At 39.8% G+C, this 16,672-nt stretch overlaps 3 protein-coding genes and 1 pseudogene across 4 annotated transcripts in view; 2 read left to right on the forward strand and 2 right to left on the reverse strand.

Moving 5' to 3' along the window:
* The window catches only part of LOC110050334 (exosome RNA helicase MTR4-like), a 63,154-nt gene that overhangs the window by 8,017 nt on the left and 38,465 nt on the right, over positions 1–16,672 (reverse strand). The window contains exons 10-19 of the mRNA XM_089286286.1: positions 10,147–10,245; positions 9,673–9,772; positions 8,848–8,979; positions 8,153–8,232; positions 7,390–7,500; positions 6,663–6,764; positions 5,926–6,051; positions 5,356–5,506; positions 4,641–4,753; positions 331–390 (exon numbers count right to left, since the gene is read on the reverse strand). Coding sequence (XP_089142412.1) covers positions 331–390; positions 4,641–4,753; positions 5,356–5,506; positions 5,926–6,051; positions 6,663–6,764; positions 7,390–7,500; positions 8,153–8,232; positions 8,848–8,979; positions 9,673–9,772; positions 10,147–10,245 — 1,074 coding nt within the window. The remainder of the gene's footprint in view (positions 1–330; positions 391–4,640; positions 4,754–5,355; positions 5,507–5,925; positions 6,052–6,662; positions 6,765–7,389; positions 7,501–8,152; positions 8,233–8,847; positions 8,980–9,672; positions 9,773–10,146; positions 10,246–16,672) is intronic.
* On the reverse strand, positions 422–2,062 carry LOC149113705 (uncharacterized). The gene has a single exon (XM_089286289.1). It carries the CDS (start codon positions 1,952–1,954, stop codon positions 614–616), a length of 1,341 nt encoding a protein of 446 aa, XP_089142415.1. The 5' UTR covers positions 1,955–2,062; the 3' UTR covers positions 422–613.
* LOC149113706 (uncharacterized) lies at positions 2,145–3,818 on the forward strand. Its single transcript, XM_089286288.1, has one exon. It carries the CDS (start codon positions 2,145–2,147, stop codon positions 3,732–3,734), a length of 1,590 nt encoding a protein of 529 aa, XP_089142414.1. The 3' UTR covers positions 3,735–3,818.
* Positions 11,864–13,397, forward strand: LOC149113707 (uncharacterized; annotated as a pseudogene). Its single transcript, XR_016206513.1, has 4 exons — positions 11,864–11,897; positions 12,401–12,680; positions 12,821–13,048; positions 13,168–13,397. The product of XR_016206513.1 is annotated as an uncharacterized LOC149113707 (transcript).

The following is a 16,672-nucleotide window of genomic DNA, read 5'->3' on the forward strand; positions in this document are numbered from 1 at the left end:
TATAAATACATATATTTTCAACAGTATTGTCCAGGGCCTCGGCAGTAGCAACCCAACCAAGCTTCATTTAGCATTCCTTCCTCATTCTGGACATTCTTAAAACTAGTGATATATCATGGAGATAAAATGAGATTATTTTTGTGTCCAAGATCTTTTACAAAGAGCTTGGAGAACCCGAAGTACCACAGGCTTGTTGGCTTTTGTAACAGGTGTATATACACTCAGGCTTCTGAACCAATTCCAAAGCTACCTTATAGAAAATCTTATTAACTTAAAGACTATTACAACTAACAATGATCAAAATTAATGCTGCAGGTCTTTGCTATTCACCTGAATTAATCTTCCAGGCTGCATAAATGGTAAACAGTACTTTGGTTGATGAATAAAAGCCTGAAATGAAAGAAGTCTAATCAACAATGATTTAGATAAACATATACAGGCAAAAACTAACGATAGACAAATCTGACGTTTCGGCGACATCTTGGCGCCATTGTCAAGGGAAACTAATTAAATATGCGATTTCAAGAGTAACTAAGAGTTCAGAGTTTCTAATTTGCATAAGTTAGACAAAGACTTTAGCGCGAACTGAGTCTGATTGTACATTTAAACACGGTTATAATTGTTTAATGAGTAACATCTCATTAATGAGGCAATCAAACTTGTTGTGGCATTTTTTCAACACGCTAAAACAATTGCGAAGGTCATCCGGAATCCTGCCTGCGTGTCTATTATCATAGTGATTGCGTACTGACGAGGTCTTGCTTCTATGTCCATCAATGCGTACGAACAGATGGCCACGGGTGTAACCGACATAACCAGCATTGCACTGGTCACACTTGAAGTTATACACAACGCATTGTTGATCAATGAGCTGAGGCTTAGGTTCACTTGTCGGGAACTCCTGGGCAATCTTGCGGCTCGTAAACACCGGTTGAACACTAGTCTGCAGCTTCACACTGAGATCTTTTAACTGTGTCTTCACGATATTAGCAGACTCCTGGTCTTTAAAGGGTATGACAACCCGAGTAGTGTTTTCCGTCGTAGATCTGGACTGTAATGAGGGCTGGTCAGCGACCTTTAAATTTAGGAAGGTTTTGACAGTGGAGTCAACAAGGTGCTTGGGATATTTCAGTTTAGAGAAAACAGACTTCAGTCGTTCGCACTCCTCAGTGAAGTAGGACCATGACGAAGACAGGCGATGTGCGCGATCGAGCATAGTTGTCAATAGTCCGTGCTTGTACCTATTATCGACATGACTGTGGTAATGGAGAAGCAGACCACTGTTTGTTGGCTTCACGAACACTTTAGTTTCAATACGGGGCGCTCTGTTTAGGAGTTGAGTACCGAGAAAGGGAAGCATTCCATCATTTTCGACCTCCATAGTAAACTTGATGGTGGGGTGAGCGTGGTTGAGGGTGTTCAGAAAGTCCCTAGCTGTAGACAAATCGGGCATCACAGTGAGTGTGTCGTCAACATATCGACGATAGTAAGGTGGCAGCTTGCCCTCAACATCTAATTTCTCTTCAATAGACGACATGAATACGTTGGCTAGCAAGGGCCCAAGGGGGGACCCCATCGCTACTCTGTCGATCTGTTCATACAGGGATCCATTAAATTGGAAAAGCTGCCCCTTGGTGGCCACACCCAAAAGATCAATAAGGTCCTGCTTTGAAATGTTCAAATCATACTCGGAATTAAACCAGTTGTTTCTAAAGGCTCTGTCTGCGAGAATCGTAATGGTTTCATCCAAAGGTACATTCGTGAACAAGGAGGACACATCATAGGACACCAGCAAGTCACCAGGTGTTATGTTGAGGTCTCGCAGTAGTTCGTTCACAAAATCGAAAATGTCCGTGACTGTGTACTGATTTAACGACAACGGTTTGAGCTTGTTGTCCAACCATTTTGCCAGAGCATAATTATACGTATTAGTCGTTGATAGGATTGGTCTCATGGCTAATTTCTCCTTGTGTGTTTTCGGTAACCCGTACAGGTGTGCCAGTCTAGAACCGGTCAGACGAAGAGACTGGGCCACAGCGTGGGGGAGGATCCTTGTGATGATAGATTGTACAAGAGCCTCCTTTGCTAAAAGCAGATGATAGTGCTTGGGTGGTCTGCCTCTGGTTTTTGGTCGTTCAGAAGGAATGGGACGAAATTTGCTGGTATCATTGACAGACGCTTCTTCACCCAAACACTATCATCTGCTTTTAGCAAAGGAGGCTCTTGTACAATCTATCATCACAAGGATCCTCCCCCACGCTGTGGCCCAGTCTCTTCGTCCGACCGGTTCTAGAATGGCACACCTGTACGGGTTACCGAAAACACACAAGGAGAAATTAGCCATGAGACCAATCCTATCAGCGACTAATACATATAATTATGCTCTGGCAAAATGGTTGGACAACAAGCTCAAACCGTTGTCGTTAAATCAGTACACAGTCACGGACATTTTCGATTTTGTGAACGAACTACTGCGAGACCTCAACATAACACCTGGTGACTTGCTGGTGTCCTATGATGTGTCCTCCTTGTTCACGAATGTACCTTTGGATGAAACCATTACGATTCTCGCAGACAGAGCCTTTAGAAACAACTGGTTTAATTCCGAGTATGATTTGAACATTTCAAAGCAGGACCTTATTGATCTTTTGGGTGTGGCCACCAAGGGGCAGCTTTTCCAATTTAATGGATCCCTGTATGAACAGATTGACAGAGTAGCGATGGGGTCCCCCCTTGGGCCCTTGCTAGCCAACGTATTCATGTCGTCTATTGAAGAGAAATTAGATGTTGAGGGCAAGCTGCCACCTTACTATCGTCGATATGTTGACGACACACTCACTGTGATGCCCGATTTGTCTACAGCTAGGGACTTTCTGAACACCCTCAACCACGCTCACCCCACCATCAAGTTTACTATGGAGGTCGAAAATGATGGAATGCTTCCCTTTCTCGGTACTCAACTCCTAAACAGAGCGCCCCGTATTGAAACTAAAGTGTTCGTGAAGCCAACAAACAGTGGTCTGCTTCTCCATTACCACAGTCATGTCGATAATAGGTACAAGCACGGACTATTGACAACTATGCTCGATCGCGCACATCGCCTGTCTTCGTCATGGTCCTACTTCACTGAGGAGTGCGAACGACTGAAGTCTGTTTTCTCTAAACTGAAATATCCCAAGCACCTTGTTGACTCCACTGTCAAAACCTTCCTAAATTTAAAGGTCGCTGACCAGCCCTCATTACAGTCCAGATCTACGACGGAAAACACTACTCGGGTTGTCATACCCTTTAAAGACCAGGAGTCTGCTAATATCGTGAAGACACAGTTAAAAGATCTCAGTGTGAAGCTGCAGACTAGTGTTCAACCGGTGTTTACGAGCCGCAAGATTGCCCAGGAGTTCCTGACAAGTGAACCTAAGCCTCAGCTCATTGATCAACAATGCGTTGTGTATAACTTCAAGTGTGACCAGTGCAATGCTGGTTATGTCGGTTACACCCGTGGCCATCTGTTCGTACGCATTGATGGACATAGAAGCAAGACCTCGTCAGTACGCAATCACTATGATAATAGACACGCAGGCAGGATTCCGGATGACCTTCGCAATTGTTTTAGCGTGTTGAAAAAATGCCACAACAAGTTTGATTGCCTCATTAATGAGATGTTACTCATTAAACAATTACGACCATGTTTAAATGTACAATCAGACTCAGTTCGCGCTAAAGTCTTTGTCTAACTTATGCAAATTAGAAACTCTGAACTCTTAGTTACTCTTGAAATTGCATATTTAATTAGTTTCCCTTGACAATGGCGCCAAGATGTCGCTGAAACGTCGGATTTGTCTATCGTTAGTTTTTGCCTGTATATGTTTAAATGAAAGAAGATGTAGGAAATGTCTTCCAGTTAATGACATAGTTGCCAAAGTTGACAAAAGTAAATTAACTGCCAGAGCAAGTTTGGAAAGCTGACATTTCAAAAGGTTTCATACTATGTACAGTACATGGTGCTTTGCCTACATTGCTTATCTATGATGCTGGTAATAAAATTCTTTTATAAATGCAAAGAAAACTAAAGGCACAAGTTTTGATCAAGAGCTGGATTATGCAAGAAAACATAATAATTTTATACTCTGGGAGACTCTCAAACTGCCATGTTGCTGGTAAAATGTTTACAATGGAAATTACTTCATTAGCTGTTGCATGTAAGTGCAAGGCAGTACTTACACATTAGCCAAGGAAAATTCTAAATATGAATATAGCATTTTTCAATCACTCCTTTCCAGGAGTGAACTGCAACCTTTACAGAAACGCACCAAAGGACTTTAAGCAAGTTGAACAAGCTGGCATCTTACATGTATAACCACATTAACTTAGAAGCTACATCACAGTTTGCACATCTTGAGAGTTAAGCCTAAATTTTTCAAGACTGTTGTTTCTAATCCATGTCAATCTTCTCCATCCTTAACCATCCTGGTTCCTTTGTGGTTTATTATTACCCTTTTCTATCTTGTTAAATTATTATTTTCAGGTTTCCTTCAATTTAGAGGTAATTTTGCACATAGCCAACATAACTCAAAATGCTGTGACTGAGCTCCTTTAACTTGCTTGATTAAGCTTTGGTCTGGTGTGAATAAACTACCAACCAGCATGTCATTTCCCAGTCTTTTCAGCTGTTGTCTAATTTTGTAATATGACGTAATGGACTCTTCATTTGGGATTTCAAAAGTGTCCCTCTGGGCTTCAAGTTCTTTAAGTTCTGCAATTATAAAAACAGGGAAATTAAATTATTTTATAGAGTGAGAGATTCTGATGTACACTTCATTTTACCATGAAACAAGTGTGCATGTACTGTAACAGGTACTAGCTTGTTCCTATGTTTGCACGGAGCGGTTTTCAATTATCTCTTGTGACCAAAACTAAAACAATCACACAGGCTGATTACAAGGGATGCAGACATTCCAGTGAACCAATCAAGACTCAAAGCAAATACAAAAACAAGGAAACAAGTTTTTTAAGTCAGTCATTTCCTGTAGAAAATGGAAAACCAAAGCAAATGTGAATTATACAATCATGTAGCAAAGGGCTGACGAGCTGCTTGTTTATAAATGCAGGTAACTGAGTGTGACCAATTAACCGAAACTGAAAGCTACATGTATTGAGCACTGCTGATACTGTTCAACTTCTAAGGTGGTTCTAATTTTCATCCTAGCTTGATCGTTGCCATAAATGAAAGCTATTCATGTAGTACTGTTTATTATGCACAGCAGTACATAGTTGTTGGTAGTTCTAACTTTTCAGTCTTGTGGTTGAAACCCTTTCGTACAACCATTTAAATGAAGGCAATGAAACAGCACTTACTGTCAATCATGCCAGGTACAGATGCGTAATTCTGAAACTGATGAAAAGATTTTTCTAGCATAATCTCAGGATTTACTTCTTCCACTCTCAGCAAGTTCAATACCATGTTGTAAGTTAGATGGAAAGCACTGTTCAGTGGATCCGCTTGACCCTGTTCACAAGCAAATGCAAATGAGAGGAAAAAAAGTTAGAATTCACATAAACTTTGTAAGGACCTTAAAGATCAAAGTGAAGGTGTAAAGACAGCCCTTCAATACTAAGAACATGGACAAGCCAGTAAATAGTCATGATTCTACTAGTTTTCATACTTTTATTTCCATTTCTGAACTACAAGTACTTGTGCCAGGTTTTTCTCTCACACCCTCAAACCCCATCTCCTGTGCTTTTGTTGATACTCTTGCCCTAATCACTTATGCAGCCACAAGTGAACAACACAACCATACCATTTGCTAAAAAACAGGAAATTTACTACATGTAGGTAGAGACAAACTCTTTCGCTGTTTGAGTAACAGTCAAGATGTAATACATGCACGTACAAGTGATCAAAAATTTTTTCTTCTATATCAGTACCTTTAACAGTTCTTTTCCAACATCAGGTCCCATTTTTTCATCCACTATCAAAATGACGATTCCTCTGTCGTCAATGCCACGCCTTCCTGCTCTACCACTCATTTGAATGTACTCTCCTGATGTTATCTGAAAGCATGAAAAATGAAACACTATTCATTCCAGTATCTGAAATAGATTTCTTTGTACTATAGATCTTAATGGTTGGTGTTTATAAGGTAAAGGTTAAGTCTGCATACATGTACGAACCAGGTGGCCTATCAGGCCAAAGCTTATCCCGGTTTCTGTAGCATGAAGTGACTAGGAATATTTCTACTCCTCCCTGGATGGGATGTTAGTCCATTTCAGGTACCCCCAGCATTAAATTTCCTGGTACCTAATTATACACCTAGGTGGAGAGAGGCACTGTGAGAGCTAAGTATCTTACCCAAGAACACAACACAACGTCTCCGGCCAGGGCTCAAACCCGGGCTGCTCGATCCAGAAACGAGTGCACTAACCATGAGGCCACCGCCCCTCCCATGGTGTTTATTAGAAAGGGTGTTAAATGATTATTTTTGTTAGCTATATATCTTAATCAAATTAACTCAAGGTTATTAAACTTGAAAAATATAATTCATTCAGGACTTATTTACAACTCTATCCTGGGGAACTGGTGTTGACTCTGGATCCAGTATTCAACTTAGAAAATAAGCTAAATGAAATCGCTAGTTATATTGTGCTCAGCTATCAACACTTACAAATCTAAAGTCTTTTCCATCAAATTTCCTTGCATTTGTAAACACAACAGTCCTTGCAGGCATGTTAAGGCCGAGGGCAAATGTTTCCGTGGCAAACAGGGCCTACCAAAACAATCAATACTAACCCATTAGCAAATGATATTAACAAATAAAATATAACAAAGATTGGTGGGACAGATTTCCCAAGATCAAATAATTTTGAATTGGAAATTATTTATTAAGACCATTAGTGCATTCAATCAATTTTATCTGTTAATCAAAAGCCAGCTCAAGCTATGGTGTGTGGTAACCAGCAACCATCCATGAACATTACTACATGTACTTTAGTTAATTTTTTTCACTCCTAAACTTTACTGACAAATGGACCCTTTTAACTTCAGTATAAAACTACAAACTACATTGTATGTCCAAGAATGTCAATAAGGGCCATAACCCATAACACCTGCTGTGGCTGAGCATGTTTGATGAGCCCTTTGTGTTATGAGTGAACTTGCCAATAGTTGATACTATTCACTCAAAAGGTAACAAGTCTGTTATGTGTGTGAAGATCAGGGCTACAGGTGACTCAAACTTAATGACAGCCTTGATATCCTCTAGTTGATCATTTTCTTCACTCCTGTCACCTATTTCCTTCAGAATAATTATACATGTACTGATGACGTCATGAGAAAAATTACATTTTATTTTTGACTGCCTGGAAACATCAACCTGGTTATAGACAACTAACCTTGATTAATCCTTCTGAAAAGAGGATTTCAATGGTCTCTTTCAAAATTGGAAGAAGTCCTGAGTGATGGATTCCAATGCCACGTTTCAGAAGTGGAAGAACATGTTCCACCTAAAAGATTAAAAGTTCTTCAATTGAGTTTCTAAAAAATTATTCAATCGAGTTTCTCATGGGTGTTTCCCTGATTGCAAATAATGATCGTTTCTAGATAACAGCGAGGCTAAAAAAAAAACTTGAATTCCAGCTTACTCTTCTAACAAACAGCTCTCAAATTTTGCTTACCCTAGGCAAGTCTTAGTTTACTTATTTTCTTACATATATTTAGTTGACAGATGACTTACCTGGACCCTTGCCCATCAGGCAAGTGAGAATGAAAAGTTACTTACCCGGTAGAACCGGACAGCACTGTTTTCGAGCCTTGTGAAAGCACGAGTAATAATGCTACTCCAAGTTTGTTTTTGGTGACAAGCTCATCTTTTTTTTCGATTTCTGGAGGATTGATTTTCTAATTGATTCTTGATACTATTTTGTGTTTTGAAACTCAAAATTAGACTCTCTCATCAATTGAGTATTGAGGACAAACAGTTGGGAATGAAGTCTTCTCAATGCTACATTAATACAGGCTACGATATACACTAATGATCAAGGAATTGAAAATAACAATGAATCATAGATTTACACATTGAGTCATGAATGCTGTTAGCTTGGTCTGTCCAATAAGAGTGTATTCCCCTTGATGTTGATGTGTTACAATATCCCTTACCTGAGGAAGCGTTTTGTCTTCATCTGATAAACAATCAATAGCATTGTTAAACACTTCTTCTACTAGCTTTTTCTCTTGACCTGAGAAAGTAACATGAAAAAAAAAAAAAATTAACCCCAAAAAAGCATGAGAAATCCTATGTGGAGTGGACAGAGTACACTAACTTAATTGGAATGATATTGGCAGTGACACATCTCGCAAAGAGGTTCTTTTTCCACTGTTTCCAGACCGAACTCGAATTCAGAAGTGCTGGGTTTTATAGAGGGAGGAAAACCAGAGAACCTGGAGAAGAAACCTTAGAGCAAGGATGAGAACTAACAACAAACTCAACCTACATGGCACAAGGTCTGGGATTGAAATCTATTCAATAATTTGCAAACTCTTTGATTGTTATTCCACCAGTCCAAGCTATTTAATATCTCAGCAAAAATTTGATGTGTGTGTTTTGCTGAATGGAAAAATAATGTGTTGTTCGTGAAAATATCCATACCCCTTCCACATTAATTTATTTCCTTTGAACCAATGACCCCTGGAAAGCTTGATACTCTCTTTTAAAAATTATGGCTTACAAACCCCCCCCCCCCTCCCCCTTGAAATTGCTGTAAACCTTCCTTTGGGTGGGTATGGATATTTTCTTGAACTGCACAATGCTGACTATACATATTATATGAAGTTACAAGTGATTGAATTCTTACCTGAATTGAAGTCTAGTTTAGACATCTGAAGGGCATATGCTTCACATTCTTTCTTGCTGAAGCTGAAGATAATCACAGGTTGAAAATTCCTCTCCATGATCATTTTCACGATTTTAAAACAGTTTGAAGGACCTAAAACCAACAAAAGGTAAAGTTTGATGATACATGTATCTACATCTTTCAACATAAAGTAAAACCATGATTCCCTTGAAAATAATATATATTAGTCTCGGAAACATGAGAATCCATTGGGTGATCCTGAACTTAAAGTAGTTTACATATGCCCTAATATACACCTCCCATAAACTAGACAAAATGCTTGAGAAGTGTAATACATAAATATTTATTTGTGCATCTGTACACGCTAGCATGTACTGGAAAACAAAACAAAATAGCATTGCCTGTAATAATAGTTCATTTATTTCCTTTTCAGTTAACTCAGGTGACTTTGGTTTTGATGATCAGCCAAAAATGCCAAAAGGTGAGGCAGCAAGACAATCTGTATAGTGTTTTTGATAAGTAAAATTAACTTGTTTGATCAAAAACAACATCATTCAATCAGGGCTTTCATCAAGGCCCTGGCATCAGGCAAATTGACTGGTTGTGAGGATGATTTTGCCTGTCTGGTTTGATCCTCTAAAGGAAAGTTTTTCTCAGAAAGAAGTTCAGTTCAGAAAGGTTTGCCTATTTGTGAAAACCAGATGCCCTCCTGCTAAAAACATGAATGGAACCCCTGACTCAATTTTTTTGTTAGATTTTAATTTACATGAGTTCATAAAGCTAATATAACACACCCTAAAAATTAATTCCTCATGAGTACAGTACCTTTTGTTCCTCCTTTGCGTCCTTTCAGTGATCCAGGGTCAGTTCCACCTTCTCTTATAACAGCCATGGCCTTTTGGAAATTTTCCTCACGGAACTCTCCCTGACGAACAACATAAATATCAGGTAATAAAGAACACCCTTACAAAATAAATCAAAATTGATGGTTATCTTTCTCCTTTCACCTGATATAGCCAAGTTTAGTCAGTCTTCTCAAGCAATCCAACCCAGTTAAAAACTTAAAAACTATGGTCGAAGTCAAACCTCTATTAAGCGGCCACCTACACGTATTAAATGGCCACCCCTATTAGGCAGCCAGTAATCAAAGTCCTGATGATGGCATATCTATTGCTTTTACCTCTATTAAGTGGCCAGCCCACTTTAAGCGGCCACCATCCATTTCCCCAAGGGTGGCCATTCAATAGGGGTCTAACCGTACGTTGACTCAGATGCCATTATTTATACACATACATGTACCTTCTCATCTTCAACAAGAAAAAGTCCGTCTCCGCCAGCGGGATAGATGTAATGTTGAAGAGGTGTTGGCCTGAAGTCTGTATACACTACATGGCATGGCTACAAGAAAACAAGTGAAGGTTTAAGCCAAGGTAAAAGTCTACATTTGAAGAAGCTAGTCATAAAAGGGGATAAGTGACGATTTTGGTTGTTGTTTTTTTTTTGCTCCAAATTAGCTGAAATTTTGCATGTGGACTTCATTTCAGCTGAAAGTATTGCCCTGTATTTTTTTTTCACTGGGTTGCTCTTCGTTTTCGAGAAATAACGTATGCAAAAAAAGACACTTTTCCTAGCGGCATCTTTTTGTCGAACGCGAAACAAAAGAAACCTTTTGTTTTGCTGGACAATGAAATCAACGAAGCGTCACATTAGCCGCTCGTTGTTCGCGCCGATACAAGTATCCCATTCATAAGAAAAGGCTAGCTTACTCATATTGTCGTGTTAGTACAGGCGATTAAAGCGCTACGCGGATCGAGAGCAGGTACATTTGTAGTGAGTCGAGTTCGACACGACGCCGGCCCCTCTTTTTTTTTTGTTTGTTTGTTTGTTTGTTTTTTTTTTTGTTTGTTTGTTTGTTTTTTTTGTTGATTTCTCCTCTTCTTTTTGAAACCAAAACATTAAAATAGCCCGTTCAGTCGACGCTGCTAGTGCTAAAATAAACCGTTCGAGTTCGCATCGAAATACACCTTCGATTAATAACGTTCGGTGTGTATCGAAAGATTCACCCATTTATCGATGCCGCCGTCGATAAACTTCTCAAGGTCTCTTTTTAAAGTGTAGTTTGAACATTTGAGCGTGAAGCGTTTTCAAAATGCGAATATCAGCGACGCTAGTTGTTCGAGCCGATACAAATATTATATTTATAAAATTAACCTAGTTTGGTTACGTTGTCTCCTTAGCACAGTCGATTAAAGCGCTGCGCGTCGCGTAAGACAACATTTTGTCGTGAGACAAAACATCAGCCCCTTTTTCCCCTGTTAATTTCTCCTCTTCTTTTTGAAACCAAAATATTAAAATAGCCCTGACTATCGATGCTGCTAGTGCATCGAAATACACCTTCGATTAATAAAGTTCCTTGTGTATCGAAAGATTCGCCCATTTATCTGTGCCGTCGTCGATGAACTCTTCAACGTTTTTTTTTTTAGAGTGAAGTTTGAACATTTGAGCGAGTAGCGTTTTCAAAAAGCGAATTCAATGAAATAAAATCAGCGACCCCTAGCTGTTCGAGCCTATACAAGTATTATATTTACAAAATTAATGCCCTTTGATCATGTTCGAATAAACTAACGTTATGTCCTGAGACCGGTTCGACACAACGTCAGCCCCTCTTTTTCCTGTTAAGTTCTCCTCTTCTTTTTGAAACCAAAACATTAAAATGGCCCTTACTATCGATGCTGCTAGAATAAACCGTTTAAGCCCACCTTCGATTAAATAATAAAGTTCCGAAGATTTATAGACCGATTTAAAATTCCGTCACGCGTCGATAAACTTCAAGGTCTTTTTTTAAAGTGAAGTTTGAGCATTTAAAGCGGGCAACGTTTTTAAAAATCTACAACTTGAAAAAGGCAATGCGCTCTACGTCACAGAGAACAACGAAAACTCCGACAGCGACATGTAATCGACGATAGCCTAAAATAGATTAAGTTAGCTTGAGTTCGAAAACCGAACGTTCGATGTGATGCCCCGGGTATACCTTAACCTTTCCCTCAACGGTAACACTAGCCAACAAAGCGAAGAAACCTGCGCTAGTTATAGCCAAATTTTGAACGTCTATAACAGTTCAATGAACAGTACATTAGAAAAAAAAATAGAAAAGAGAAGAAAAGAAAAGTAGAGTGTGCCCTGCCAGGAATCGAACCTGGGACCCCTTCACGCCATACATAGTATGACGCTCCAGCGCTTCTTCCCACTCAGCTACAGGGCATCGGAATGGGAAAATTTTAACTCTTTATAGTACCAGGTACCCTGCAGACCTCCCTGGGACACTTAATTTGGCTTCCGTCGCCAGACCGGAAGAAAATAACCATAGAGAAAAACCGCTATTAAAGGGCATGTAAACCCACAAATACAAGTTTTTCCTATTCGACGCAAACAGCAACGAAGAAAACGAATTTGGCATTTATTTTGCTCCTTTCGGTTTCGTTAAGGAGAAAAACAGCTTTTACGAGAAAAATCCCCTTCCGGTGAAAACAATAGCCATCTGCCGTGCCGTAAGCGGTGGAACACAAACATTTCGCAATAGGGATTCCATATGAGAATTCTGTGGCGGATCGGGAAAGTGGGAGTAGCTCGAAGGATCTTTTATCAGATGACAGCGATTCAAATTTGGTGAATTTGTATGATAGTGATGTTGAAAATTCAGTTGTAGCTGTGGAACAATCTGGGCCTCGTCCGTATCAATTTGAGCCACGAAGGGTCCGATAAAACGATCAACAAGAAGCCAGCTGCCCAGAACCAGATGACAACAACTCAGACCGTCTTGGAAACACAGACTGGTATTTAATCATTTTTGCAATTAAATTACATTTTTAGCAGATGAACATCAGCCGGCGCATAGTCAGATTAGCGCGCAAATAGAAGCTCACCAAATTTTGTTGTTGTCTCTTTTCCCGACCTTTCTTGGGTGCATTAAAAGGTGCGAGTGTCAAGTATGTCAGCCAAAGCCGACTGCTCACGAAAGTGTTTGCTGGGCTGAAATCGGACAGGTCTGGCAGAAAGTAGAAAATCAGAGGCCAGAAATACAAATTAAATGTATTACCGAGCATCCAGGATTTCAGTCAACCTGTCTTGATGTTTGGGTGCTTGAAACTGCTTATTACGCATTCAGGCAGCAGCACGGCGCAGATAATCACACAGGAAACGAGTTTGTTTACTTTTATTTTAACTATCGCTGTTCAATTGTCAGATTTACCTCTGCCGTAACTGGCTTTATTTTGGTACAACACTGGTGAAGATAGTTGTTTCTCTGTATTTTTCGTGTAGGAGATTTCGATACATTGCCTATCGGCAGCTTGTTCGTTGGTGCTGGGGTTATCTTGGTAAACATGTCCGAGTTGCGCTGCCATCTTGTGCTGTAAACAAGATCCGAAGCACCTTTCCAGCCGATTTTGGCACCACGTTTTCTGGGTTGAAGCCACCAACCCTGTGAGGGATAAGAAGGTGATTGCTAATTGACATCATAATTATTGAAAATATGTCACAGCACTGGCAGCAATGGGCTTAACATATACAAAGACACAAACATGGTTTGCCGTAATTACCTTTCTAGTTACTCAATGGTGTGCAAAGCGTGACACATACTGCACTACTGCTGTTTCTTTGCAGGGTTTCTCAAAGGAAGCAGAGATTATCTGTGTTGCGAAGAATAGCAGATAAAGTGGTTGACTACTTACCCTATTAACCTCAAGCTTTTGAAGAGCTTCACTTCTTCTATGCCTTTTATCGGCACTGTCAGCCATTTCCGGTTGTTCGCTGCCTTCATTTTGGATAGGCCGCTTTCGTTTGTCGCAAGAATTTGTTGCTGCTGGAGACTGTATCATCTGTACAGCACCAGAAAGTAAAGGACTTTGCTTCTCAGCCCCATTTCTACCATGAAACTTTTTTCGTAACAATCCGGAGAAAAATGAATGTTGCAAATAACCGAATGCTCCGTCGGCTCTACGAAATCGACCCTTTTCACGTTCACTAGGCTCGATTTCCGCCTTGAACAAATTTATACCTGCTACCGCCTCAAATTAGCGTCCTTTGGAAACTTATGCATACTATGGCCTGTTTTGTTCGAATTACTGCAAAACTGAACGACACAGCGTTTTACCATTATGAAGACGTGGTGTTTTTCCAAAAGAAACTATGTAAACATGTGCTTATTTCACAACGTGTTCAGGCAAGACCTTTGACTTCCCGTAACTAAAGGTCCACCCGTGACGTCATTTGCAAGATCGCGCAATTCAAGATGGCAGATGTTTAGAACTTTGAAGCGATTTTTCAACGTAAAAACGGGCTTAAGTGAACAAAAGATCTACAGATTTAGAAGATGTCATGTATGTACTAAACGACTATGTGGTCCCCAAAATAGCATTTTTGGGATTTACATGCCCATTAAGCAGGTAAATGCCGCATCCAATCACGTTGACAGACGCCTGCCAGATAATCTGGGAATATTCGTGGTTCAGTTTAGGAAATTCAACAAACGATTTCAACAATCATTTCTTTTAGTTAGAGTGATAGAGTGAATAACTCGGCAGAACGAGGAACACTATAAAACGTTTCTTTTGTTAGAAGATTTAAGATATTGCACCACATTTATGCAGAGTATCATTTTGCAAGTAAGCCCCTCCCGGTAGCAGAAGCTTTTCACGCGCAAATTACCAACGAATACCAACGTAGGTTGCGTAAAACATGGCGAACAATTTTTTGTAGAAGTTTTGCTTTTCTTTAGGATTTGTGGTACCCTGTCATAATTTTTCACATTGTTAGAATAGATAAAATAAAGGTAGCTTTTTAAAGTTAGTTTCGCTCGATGACCGAACAAAATCGAATTTAATCGTTCGATTAAGTTCGATGAAAATACAGTTCGACTTCGTTCGATGTGATACCCCGGGAAGATTAACCACTTCACTTCACTTCACTTGACGTTTATTGTGCAACCTCTTAGAAGATATAAATGCATGTAGACCATAATCCGGAACAAGAGTTTCTTCGCTGTTTTTGATGGTCGCGTTGGAAGAGACACAGCAAGCGTTTCACACTTGCGAGTTGTACATGTTTGTTCTTGAATTTCTTCCTGGTCGAAGGGGCTGAAATTTCCCGTGTGAACAGATCACAAAATTGCTCCCGGTAACCGAGCCAGTCCGGTGACTGAGCTCATATGAAGAGGCTCTAAATCACTTGATTCGCCAATGCGCACGCGTACATGAAATACGCTCCCATATGTATTAGCGACTACATCCTGTATGTACTTCACACTGTCCGCAGCCTTCCTTAAATTTCCATATGGAAGAGCCAAAGAAAAGGAACACTCCTCCTCCTCCTCTTCCACATTTAAAGCGGCAGAACGCCCTTTGGGGACCTAAACTCCTTGAAGCCTTAAACCCTAAGGGACCTGTTGCAGGCTGACTTCGTGCAGCCTTTCGGGGGGCCTTTGCCTCCCACATAACCAAAATGTGAAATGATAATTCTTAACAGATCAACAAAGATCGCTTAGGTAAACACGGCCAAACATGGATCAGTAATTGATTGCGATAATCATACAATTTTCCTATAAATAACCAGACGATATATACCGTTTGATTTGATATCTGTCGGCCGATTTTACAAAACAAGGAAAAAGTTATGGTATTCATTGCCAAAGAGCAGCCCCGCGAAGACGCCAGGCTGCGAGGCGGTAGTGTAATAAAGTCGCAGAATGAATCTCAAAGCGATGTTAAGGTAGTGCAGGGTAACTTTTAGGACGTAATGCAGAACAGAGAATGCATTGTTTTTCGATAAACTTTTTAAGGTCTTTTTTAACGTGAAGTGTGAGCATTTTATCGTCTAGCGTTTTCAAAAAGCGAATTCAATGAAATAAAATCAGCGACCGCTAGTTGTTCGAGCCGATACAAGTATTGTATTTATAAACTTAATGCTATTAGGTCATGTTGTCTCCTTGGCACAAGCGAATAATGCGCCGCGCGTCGCGAAAATTAACATTTTGTCGTGAGACCGGTTCGACACAACGTCAGCCCCTTTTTTCCTGTTTATTTCTCCTCTTCGTTTTGAAACCAAAACATTAAAATAGCCCTTACTATCGATGCTGCTAAAATAAACCGTTTAAGTTCGCATCAAAATCCACCTTCGATTGATAAAGTTCCGAAGATTTATAGACCGATATAAAATTTCGTCACGCGTCGATAAACTTCAAGGTCTTTTTCTTAAAGTGAAGTTTGAGCATTTAAAGCGGGCAGCGTTTTTAAAAATCTACAACTTGAAAAAGGCGGTGAGCTTTACGCTACAGAGAACAACGAAAACTCCGACGGCGACATGTAATCGACAATAGTCTAGAATAGTGGAAGGATCGAATCTAATAAGCGTGATTCGCTTTTCTTTCTGTTTTCTTCTTTTTTCCTTTTCTTCATGTCACGAGCTTCCCTTTTGCATGCGGATACTAGGGCCGATTTCTTCTGTAAACAATATGGCACAAAAGATCGTTTTTCTTTGAAAAGCCTTCCCGCGACGAAAATTAAATTACCGCTTTCTATGTACTGAGTTACAAAATGGTTTTAAGCAGTTTAAGCGGTTTTGCTGACAATAACCGATTTATTTCAAAGGAAACGACGCTGATAACCTCCTACTTTAACGTTTTGTACCAAACTAATTAATGATATGACACAGGAAATCAAAACTGAGCATTTTATTTCTAATTGGCACTATTTTAGATATAAATAAGCTATAAATTAAGTAATAAGTAATACCTATGTGTTTGTAAAAATTAGCTCTTAACATTATGGAG

The sequence above is a fragment of the Orbicella faveolata genome, unplaced genomic scaffold (genome assembly GCF_042242905.1).
Source record: "Orbicella faveolata isolate gen_17 unplaced genomic scaffold, um_ofav_v1 contig_14, whole genome shotgun sequence".
NCBI lineage: Eukaryota > Metazoa > Cnidaria > Anthozoa > Scleractinia > Merulinidae > Orbicella > Orbicella faveolata.